The 11,675-nt window shown below is 31.1% G+C and overlaps 1 protein-coding gene across 1 annotated transcript in view; it reads left to right on the top strand.

Annotated features, from left to right (window-relative positions):
* Nucleotides 1-9,944, top strand: part of LOC111641773 (zinc finger protein 62-like) — an 18,166-nt gene extending 8,222 nt beyond the window's left edge. Inside the window, exons 3-7 of the mRNA XM_023387991.1 lie at nt 4,156-4,240; nt 5,716-5,864; nt 7,582-7,645; nt 7,845-7,932; nt 8,459-9,944. Of these exons, the coding sequence (XP_023243759.1) occupies nt 4,156-4,240; nt 5,716-5,864; nt 7,582-7,645; nt 7,845-7,932; nt 8,459-9,716 (1,644 nt within the window). The 3' untranslated portion in view covers nt 9,717-9,944. The remainder of the gene's footprint in view (nt 1-4,155; nt 4,241-5,715; nt 5,865-7,581; nt 7,646-7,844; nt 7,933-8,458) is intronic.
* The last annotated feature ends 1,731 nt before the right edge of the window (nt 9,945-11,675 follow it).

Below are 11,675 nucleotides of genomic sequence, written 5' to 3'. Positions count from 1 at the left end.
GGAAGGTTATTCATTGATAGAGCAAGTCAAAGCTGACACTCTCTTTAAATTTTACCAGTGGATTACTACAGTTGCTATCGCACTTCCAGGAAAATTAAGAATTTTCGCAAAAATGCCATTGAAAACGCCTAGTGGATATTTCGATGCTTACGAAATTTTGGGATTACCTACATATATTCCTGTATTGAAAGCTTATGCATATTTTAAGACTGAATATCCCATTTTAGCATTGTCAATGGATCGTCAATCGTACATGTTGTTACGTCATCACGAATTGGCTGTTTGCCAAATATCACAGTCTGCTGTTTGTTCACCGTACGTTCCGATATTTCGAGCTCCACATCAGAGCTGCGAATATTCGTTATACATCGGAAATGATCAGAAGGTAACAGAACTATGTTCCAAAGAAATCATAAAGGATTTTTATCCAATTTTTAGAAGAATAGACAATCAAGGAACATGGGTATTTTCTACACCCTCTACATTAGTATTAGCAGTGAAGTGTTCTGCTAAACATAATTGGCATTCATCACCTTCTAATATAAGTAAATTGAATAATGTTGGAATCATAAGATTACCAAATANTATCCAATTTTTAGAAGAATAGACAAGCAAGGAACATGGGTATTTTCTACACCCTCTACATTAGTATTAGCAGTGAAGTGTTCTGCTAAACATAATTGGCATTCATCACCTTCTAATATAAGTAAATTGAATAATGTTGGAATCATAAGATTACCAAATACATGTATAGGATACTTACCTGGAATTATCCTCACTTCACATTTTCACATGAGATCAACTGTTCACACAGGAAGCAGTCCTAAGTTTATTATACCTCCGATAGAAACAATAATTTTCCAAAATGAAGTTAGAGAAATTGCAAGAGAGTATAAATACTACAGAAAATCCAAAGAGGAATAAGGAGATTTCTAAGAAGCAAAACAATGACGACATTAAGGTAGCAGAAAAATCATACGAGCAAATGAAGAAAGATTTGGATAGATTTTTGAAAGAAAATGAAGATCTCTTTATATCAAACACCCCAACAATTCCAATCACATACATATGGATTATCCTTGGAAGTATAAGAATATTAATTCTACCTATCTGCACATATTATATACTCAAGCATCTTTGTTGGAAACGAAGATTTGAGAAGAGGATCAAGGAACTGTCACCACAGGACATTCCACTTCAAGAAATTCCCCAAAGAAATAATGCAGAAGAAGAAGAAACGGAAATAGTCGAACCTGTTGCAAGCTCAACTGAACAAGCTTCAAGCTCAACTCAGATAAAGAAGCATTTTGTTCGAACATATCGACTTTAATTCACATTTGCTTTTTGAGATGATCATTTCATTCTTGATTGAAAATTTTTGATTATAAAATGATCGATTTTAGTTACATATATCTTTAGTTTGTAAGTACCTTTTCTAATAATAACAAAAAGCTTATTTAAAGGAATGTACACCCCACTCAAATTGATAAACTAAAGTGATTGATTAGAATAGACATAATATTATATAGAATAGTCTAGATATAAGACTTAGAGTAGTATTAAGAGAGAGAGAGACTTTATTAGAGATATGTATNAAAGCTTATTTAAAGGAATGTACACCCCACTCAAATTGATAAACTAAAGTGATTGATTAGAATAGACATAATATTATATAGAATAGTCTAGATATAAGACTTAGAGTAGTATTAAGAGAGAGAGAGACTTTATTAGAGATATGTATTTGTTAAACATACTGCCTTTAAAATGAACAATACTTTGGTGAAAAGAAACTGTGCCCAGACGGATTTAAATGACCCTGGAGTCATAAAATATTTAGTGAACTCAACCACCTGAACTTTTGTGGTTATGCTGAATTAAATTTTAGCAGAAAAGAAGTGTGTCAACATACAGGAAGAAGACACATTATATCAACTGCAAAGTAAACTTTGAACTTTTAGCAGGTGCTTTTTGAAACAAGAAGACATCACATGATCTTCTAAAATACCTGAACTTTGTTACAACTATAAGAAGTCAGCCAACAGAAGTGCTGCCATAGAGACTCTCAGCAACAGAGAAGTGCATTCGAAACCAGTGACAGAACTATGTTCACTTTTACCGTCAATTTCAGACGAAGACACCTGTGTTCATTGTGTTTATTTTAGTAATATTATCAATCTAATGAATTGTTTATTATATTATTTCCATGTATTCCAATTTTGAATTTAATTTGAATTATTGTCTACTTTCATGATTTTATTAATATGTATAACGCCATTTTGAGAAAGAGAAAGAGCAATTCGAACTTATGTATTGCAGTGAAAAATCACGCCTTCTTTAAATGTAGTGCGATTTTTGAAGATAAGGGAGTAATGTGAGATCCGAAAGGCCCTGGGTCTAAGTTAATAATTTTATTAATATGTTTAAATTATCGACAAAATAATACTTCGTTTTTGGTGAGAAAAATGGTGTTTTAGACGTGGGAAAAATAGATGACAGATGACACTTCCTTTCCACAGAAGAGAACATCCGCTGTTTTTCCCTTATCCGTTAAAAATCTCGCTCAGATGGGAAATGGTTACCCCTCATTCATCCCCCTTTCATCCGTTCTCACGAAAGAGTTACTGAACGATGATTGGACGAAATTTTGAAATAAAAGGAGAAATTAGTCAGAATTCGGAGAGTTCAGCGACAAGTTCTTTGACAGATCCGAAGCATACAAACTCCACACATACGTTCCCTCCTGATGGCCAACGCCCATAACGGAGTCCGATAGACTAAGTCCCGAGTCTACACTTAGAAGAAGTGATATTTTTATATTTTGTGCACGAATTGATCTCCCATACGATAGTAATATGAACTCTATTTACAAGGTGTATATCTACAGAAACGAAGAAGACGACAACTAACAGGTCGTATGTTTAGAATCATTGTGAGCTCTCTCTCTCGAACTCGCATTAGCATAGATTCAGTCCTAGTCTTTAGCTTGTCGTATAATCGTTGTATTTGGTTATTTGTATTCGTTTGTTTGAGATTTATTAAATTATACTTCTGTTTATTATACAAAAATGTCTCTTAATTGGGTGTCCGAATCAGATCGCATACGCGTGTTAATCCGCGTATAATAAGTTCGATTAACTGGTGTCGGGAACCTGACGAACGTCTGAACTTCACGTTCAGATCATCTTTGTTTACGCTCTCCTATGAAATAGATTAGGATCGGATCTCTCGATCTGAAACCTGGAGAACTAGTTTTACCAACTGGGTGCCGATTAAGTGGTACTAACGAATTAGAGTACCCCCGGCTGATCTCACACTATCATTGATAAGATGATGAAGCTTTATGAGGGGGAGAGTTTTATTGGACATTCTTTCTAAATTATTTCAAAATTTTATTATTTTAAATGAATTTAAAGCTGTGTAAATCACGGAATGTTTGACAAACTGGGACAATGGCGGAAGAAACGTAAAAATTTCAAGAAAAGTGTGGACGTAACTTATGGGCAGTCCCTTAATATCACATTACTTGTAAGACAAAGCTGAGCTTATTCTATTAACAAATAACAAAAGATATAATTAGTTAAATAAGAACGAGTATATTTTGTATGTGGCGTAGTAAACACTAGTATTGTGTTTTATTCCAAAGACACGTGGCAAGTTTTCCATCAAATTCCTTTATTAGTTGAGTCGATACGGTACATCGTTTTGTACTCGTTTCGGGCTTTGCCCTCTCCAGTCAACTAAAATACTTATATTTTGTATGTTTTATATCATAGAAATGGTATGAAAGAATAATTTACAAAGATTTTATTTAAATTTTTTTATTTTCGATCTTTTTGGGTAAAGAAATGTGTTTCTAACAGAGAAATAATTCGATATTTTATAACTAGAGAAAGTGAGATGATGTATTCTGAGGTTTAGTAACTCAAAAACTGTCATTTTTACGTGTTTATTTGGTATGAAGATGGTCCAGATTTTAATTAAGTAAACGAATTCTTATAATAAAACAATTAAAAAAAATGCAAACAAGATACAATTATTTTAAAGAAATTTATTGATTAAACGGAATTTTATGTTTCACTTTAAATAATTTTTTATTTATTCTTTTGTAAAATTTATTTTGTGTGATAATGTAACATAATAATTCTATCGTTTCAGGTAAATACTTATGAAAATTCTATTTCAATCAATAACACAAACGGCTCGAATGTTTGGAATAATTCTTGTTATAATAGTGAAACAGGTAAGAAGCTTCATACTTTTAAAACTATAGAAGAATAGTTCGAACATAAATATAAATAAATTTATATTTATGTAAATGTTAAGTTGATAGCACTTAATATCCTTAGCAAATATTTTATATAAAATGTACTGTATATGAAATTAAATATATTTTAATATTATACATATTTGGTCTTGATAGAGCTAAGATTATCAGAATCTTAGAACAGAGGGAATCCCAATTTAATTGTTATACAAAATTAAATAAGATAGTAATATGGTAGAATTAAATTTGTTTTAATTGAATGTTATGTTTTAATTAAAAATTTAGTTTATTCTTTCATATAGTCATTTCGACGTTTAACTCCGGAAGTGGAAGATGTTCTTATTTATCTTCTTCCCATTGACTTATAATTTCTCAATACGTTATATATAAATTATTCCTGCTCAATTCAAAATTCATGAAATGCTTTTTTTTAAAATAATTTTAATTATTACAAAAAGCATAACGCTTAACGCTTAGCTTTTAACTCTATCTGATTACGTTCTCGCGATTAAGGAAAGACAGCCTAACGGGCGACAAAAAGAATTTATAGGTTATATTAGGTTTACAATTTATTAAGAGTACGAAGTTTTTCTTCATAAACCTGATTATTAAAGACAAATGAACTGCCGAATTAGTGGGCCATAAGATCGATGTTTCTATTAAAACAGTTGAGGAAGACAAATGAAGAATACTAGAGAGCAAAAGAATTACTACAATCTCGAAAACGAACTAGAAATCTTCCAGGATATAGGTGAAAAAACACATAACATCTGTTTTCTCTTAAATGCATTAAACACGATTTCACTCAAATGAATTAAATGAGAAAGGGCATTCTCGGTAACAGGACTTTTCATTAGTTAAATAAGAACCAGATCGACTGATCGGAGCATTGTCCATCTTTGCTGTTTAAAATCTTATTATAATAATTTACAATAATATTTTGTATTATGTTTTATTTAAAACACAAAACTTACCTTTTAAGTTAGAAGTTTCATCAAGTTATTTTTTTTTTTAATTTTCAACACAATTCAAAGCATTTTTTTTTTGGTCTGTTGTTGTTGTTGTTGTATGAAGTTTTCAGCAAACTTTAATAAGTTTTTACTATTTATGAAAATTTCTACTTAATTCAAAGGTAATTTTTAACGTATGTTTTACTCAGTATTATTAATATGATTTTGGAGGTTTCAGAACGTTAATTAAATTACTTTAAAGGTCGAGAAGCGGGGAAATAAAGGGTGTGGTGTGTCATGTAGGGTAGGAATTAGTAAAGATTTTATTTATTATTAACGTTTATAATTTTGTAAACAACTCATTCTTAGCTCAAAATTAAACGTTTTGACATTTTAAATTATTAAAACTAATCTCAGTTTTAATTAATTAATTATTTATTTATTTCAATATCTTTGCTTAGAATTTTTTATAATAAAAATACTTTGTAAATTCCAATACAGATTGTAAGAAAGAGGAAATAAAAGAAGAGAATTATAATACCAAATATATAAAATCAGAATGTAAAGTTGTTCTGAAAAGGTTGAATTTTAAAGTGAAGACTGAAGATTGTAAACAAGTTTATCTTCCAGTCCAATACGTAGACTCGAAGGTAAGTGATAGAAAGTTGGAAACATTTTACACATTTTATAAGTGAAATCTGCGTATTACTTTCTGTGAATTATTAAAACGGGAGGTTTTATACCAATTTTATACAATTATACTGTAAATTTAGATGTAATTTCTATTTAACAACAGTAGAAATTTAATGATTTACGTCACTTTCTGCTTTTTTGTCCACGATAGAAGTCCGAGGGGTAAAACTTTGACTGTTTAGTTGAGACTCATCCAGGGCTTTGTCGAGCCTAAAACAGAGCAGCAGGTCACGCGGTGAATGCTTACAGACTGATATGAAGTGTGTTCTTTCCTGATTGGTTACTTTTCTGTTTCTAAGTGAAATTAGATCAGATCGAGTAGCGAGAAAGGACGATCTTTGATATGTTTTCTCTCATGCCATGTAAGAATTTTCTCTCGTTACAACGTCTTGTTTTTGCCCAATTCATTTTTTTCTATTTTTATTCGTTTTACGAGCGCCAGAATCAATATTCAAAATTTCCTGTCTGACGTTTAAAAATAAAAAAGAAATTATAACACGTGTGTTCAAGTCTCACTCTCAAGCTCTTTATTTTCATTCGCTTCGCTTTTATTTTACACATTTTCTTCTTTATATAATATAATATAATCGAGATGAGTTGATAATAATAATAATAAATGCCCAAACGGTTAGGAGTTGAAAGCTAAAATTTGATACACAGTTAGAGTACGTCACGAGAATGTACCTTACACTAAGAAGAAAATTTTCGAAATTCCTTTACCACTTTGAAAATTCGGTTGTATACTTGACAAAATTGTTAATTTTTTGAAAAAAATAATTGTATAATTTATTAAATTGTCCTTTAATCCTCAATAAAAATGTTGGAACACTGCAGATTTTAACGAATTAAAGAATTTAATTCGTTGAAATGTTTACAAAAAAAAATAAAATGGAAAATTAAATCAAAATTAACTAATTAAAACTGAAATCAAATGAATTGAAAATTAAAAGAATGTTTTTAAAAACCCTTTAAAAGTTGTTTTGGAACTTTTAAATTGTAAATTAAATTCCATTTTAAATTTATGTTATGTACTGTACAAGAGTGTAAGAACATTTCGCTTTTAATATATACAGATTTAACGATTGTATTTTTATTTGTGTTGAATCCGTTTTAAGGTTATAGTTTTTTAAATGATTTTCTAAATGTAGTTTATGTTTTACTATTTTTTTATGGTTTCCATTATCCGAGACTACAACAATTACACCTCATATCCCGAATCTTCATTGGTACATTCATACACCACTACTCTCAACACATTTTATTGTGGAACCGAAATTTTTATTGAGTTGTAAACCGCCGGTATAGCCTAATAAGTGGCCCAGTGAATAAAACCCCTAAACAACCGTTGGTTGTGAGTTCGTTTCTTGTCATTGAGCTGGCCAAGTAGAGTTGTTCGAGTTTCTTCACGTTTGTAGCACGTAAATAAAAACTAGTTTCCCATAGAAAGTACTACGCTTTCGAGAAGATCCCCCTTCAGCAGATTACCCACATGTCGCATTGCCATATACATTCGTAAGCCAAAACGAAACGAAAAAATATTAATAATGTATACAAAACATGTAAGAAATAATTTAGTTTTTATGCACTTTTCTAATGAAAAACAACACATTTATAAGTTACATATTTATTTTCATATATAACATATTCTTTTCTGTTGTTTCTAAATTTTTTTAGGCATTCAAGAACGAATCCTTCATTCCCGATAGAAATTTTAACAGGAATGACACGAACGTACGAAGTAAGTAACTATGTTACAAGTTTATTTGTTAAATGTTTTTGTGAAAATCAGATTTTACATATAGTATTAGAGCTATGTGACATTATAATATTAAGTAAATTTAAATATTCAAATTGTTTATTATCTGTCAAATTATGTAAACACAATAAGTACTTAATTTAAAGAAAAGTAGTTATTGTATTTAACTTTCAAATTTCAGTTAAGGAGGAAGAAGAAAGTAAAGAATACGATATTCAACATAACTCGAAAGCACAAAAGCAGAATAAGTGTAATAGAAAGAAGACGAAATTCGTTCCTTCAATTAGAAAATACAACAAAATCCAAAGAGATATTAAGAGGAAATATTTCAGAGTAACACGTTCATCTCACTGTAAACAAAATCACAAATGTGATTTATGTAAACAGACTTTTGTAAACAAGGAAATACTACAAGCGCATTTAAACTTTCATATTGGAAAAAAACCATTTAGCTGCACAACCTGCAATCAGAAATTTTCCTGGCAATTTCTATTGAGAAGACACACGAAAGAACACAACAGTAAAAAACAAAGCGAAATTGATCATTGTAAACTTCGTTTTCCATCATCATCAAAAGAACGTAAAGTATCTAAGAGGAAACACTTTCGATGTGACATCTGCGATACGCTACTTATATCAAAGGGCAATTTAGAGAGGCATAACAAAACACATCACCAAGTATCTCATTGTTGTAAGATATGTAAAAAAGAATTTCAAACTAAATCAAAATTGAGAAATCACCAACGTACTCATAGTGTAGATCGACCTTTCAAATGCGATGTATGTGANGACGAAATTCGTTCTTTCAATTAGAAAATACAACAAAATCCAAAGAGATATTAAAAGGAAATATCTCAGAGTAACGCGTTCATCTCATTGTAAACAAAATCACAAATGTGATTTATGTAAACAGACTTTTGTAAACAAGGAAATACTACAAGCGCATTTGAACTTTCATATCGGAAAAAAACCATTTTGCTGCACAACTTGCAATCAGAAATTTTCCTGGCAATTTCTATTGAGAAGACACAGGAAAGAACACAACAGTGAAAAACAAAGCGAAATTGATCATTGTAAACTTCGTTTGCCATCATCATCATCAAATGAACGTAAAGTATCTAAGAGCAAACACTTTCGATGTGACATCTGCGATAAGCTACTTATATCAAAGGGCAATTTAGAGAGGCATAACAAAACACATCACCAAGTATCTCATTGTTGTAAGATATGTAAAAAAAACTTTCAAACTAAATCAAAACTGAGAAAACACCAACGTACTCATAGTGTAGATCGACCTTTCAAATGCGATGTATGTGAAAAGGGCTTTAGAACAAATGGCCAGTTAAAAAGTCATCGTAAAACTCACAGTGATCAATATAAGTATTCTTGCCAGGTTTGTAACAAAAGTTTTAAAACAAAACGCTCTTTGACAGTTCATAAAATGATTCATAATAAAGACTTAAATCATTCTTGTCAGATATGTAACAAGTATTTTAAAACAGAACGCTATTTGAGAAAGCATGCAAGAACCCACGAAGATAAACGTGATAAATATTTTTGTGACATATGTAAAACAGGATTTACATGCAAAAGTAGTGTTGACAGACATCGCATTGCTCAACATCAGAATATGTTTGTTTGCTGTTATTGTAGTAGGTCATTCGAAACTAAAAATATGCTAAAAACTCATCAGAAAATCCATATTCAAAAATGTAATATCTGTAAAAAGGAGTTAGCGTCTAAATACGCTTTAAACGTTCATCAAAGAATTCATTTTGACATAAAACCGTTTGTTTGTGAGGTGTGTAACAGACGTTTCATATCAAGTTTTCGGTTGAAACGTCACCAAAGTTTTCACAATAAAGACAATCTTCGTTTCGTCTGTGAGGTATGTAAGAAACGTTTTTACGATAAATCACACTTGATTCAGCACCAACCTGTTCATCATAAAAAACATCTTTGCCTCCATTGTAAAAGCAGATTTAGAACAAAAGCTAAACTGAAATTGCATATACAATTTTGTGCAGAAATACACTCCCAACAATTAGCTTAACAATGTAATATCTGTAATAATGTAAACAGACTTAGAAATAGTTTTGCTTTAGAGCAGCATCTACTCGCTTACAAGGATCAAATACACTTCTGTTGTGACGTTTGTAAGATGAAATTTACGTAAAAAGTCGAATTCCAAACTCATAAAAAGACTGCTCATCCACCAGGAGGAATGTATAAATGCAAAATTTGCTATAAGGTGTTACGCACACGGTCTGTTTTAAATAAATATCTAAAAAGAAACACCGATTTAAGCGTTAAGAAATGTAATGTTTGTGGTCAGAAATTCTGTTCGTTTATTACTTTAAAACTTCACGTGCGAAGTCATTTTTTACAATAGGATTTTCTGTGTGAAATATGTCGAAACTATTTAAATACAATACTCCTTTTTATAGTAAATATATTATACAGGACAATAGGTAGAAAATTTTAGATTTTGTATCTGTCATTTTGTCTGTAATAATTAGGCTGCAATTTGAAAAACACTGTAGATCCATAAATTTCCACTGTTCTCCGCGTGTGTATCTATATTTCCTTAATGTCGAGAACGGAATACGATAGATGAAAGTCGTGACAAGATATCGTAATCTTAGGGGGAAAAGGCCCCGTTTAACTATTTGCAAACGTCCGGTTTGCACCGGAAGTCACGTTATTTCAATTTAAAATTTGTCCCCGAAAGGAGTTAGATACATGATCGGCACAACTCTATTGCTCACAGAAAAAGTATGATGTACAGACTAAAACATTATAAATTTCAGTGGAAAGTATATATGTTAAATTAAATAAATTAAAAATATAATTAAACATATATGATGTCCACCTGAAAGTAGTTGTAGCTTCCTCCTGTACATCATACTTTTCATTTAACAAAGGAGTCGTGCCGGTCATATATTAACCGCTTTCAGGGAAAAAGCTTATAATTGATATAAGGTGATTTTACCGATTTGCACCGAAAGTTCGATAACAGTTAATACGGGCCTCGTGCTTGTAAGCTTTTCATATTATCTGGTCTCGACATTCATCTAAATCCGTTCTCGATATTAAGAACGAGACAGACACACAGACGGACCACTGTGAGAATTTATAGGTCTACAAGTTTTTTCAACTTGCAGCCCAACAAAGTATGCAAAATATAATCNGTTAAGAAATGCAATGTTTGTGGTCAGAAATTCTGTTCGTTTATTACTTTAAAACTTCACGTGCGAAGTCATTTTTTACAATAGGATTTTCTGTGTGAAATATGTCGAAACTATTTAAATACAATACTCCTTTTTATAGTAAATATATTATACAGGACAATAGGTAGAAAATTTTAGATTTTGTATCTGTCATTTTGTCTGTAATAATTAGGCTGCAATTTGAAAAACACTGTAGATCCATAAATTTCCACTGTTCTCCGCGTGTGTATCTATATTTCCTTAATGTCGAGAACGGAATACGATAGATGAAAGTCGTGACAAGATATCGTAATCTTAGGGGGAAAAGGCCCCGTTTAACTATTTGCAAACGTCCGGTTTGCACCGGAAGTCACGTTATTTCAATTTAAAATTTGTCCCCGAAAGGAGTTAGATACATGATCGGCACAACTCTATTGCTCACAGAAAAAGTATGATGTACAGACTAAAACATTATAAATTTCAGTGGAAAGTATATATGTTAAATTAAATAAATTAAAAATATAATTAAACATATATGATGTCCACCTGAAAGTAGTTGTAGCTTCCTCCTGTACATCATACTTTTCATTTAACAAAGGAGTCGTGCCGGTCATATATTAACCGCTTTCAGGGAAAAAGCTTATAATTGATATAAGGTGATTTTACCGATTTGCACCGAAAGTTCGATAACAGTTAATACGGGCCTCGTGCTTGTAAGCTTTTCATATTATCTGGTCTCGACATTCATCTAAATCCGTTCTCGATATTAAGAACGAGACAGACACACAGACGGACCACTGTGA

The sequence above is a fragment of the Centruroides sculpturatus genome, unplaced genomic scaffold, assembly GCF_000671375.1.
Source record: "Centruroides sculpturatus isolate CEXI.00-Female unplaced genomic scaffold, Cexi_2.0 scaffold1460, whole genome shotgun sequence".
Lineage (NCBI taxonomy): Eukaryota > Metazoa > Arthropoda > Arachnida > Scorpiones > Buthidae > Centruroides > Centruroides sculpturatus.
Note: the sequence above shows the minus strand (reverse complement) of the source record. Positions and strands in the feature narration are given on the sequence as shown.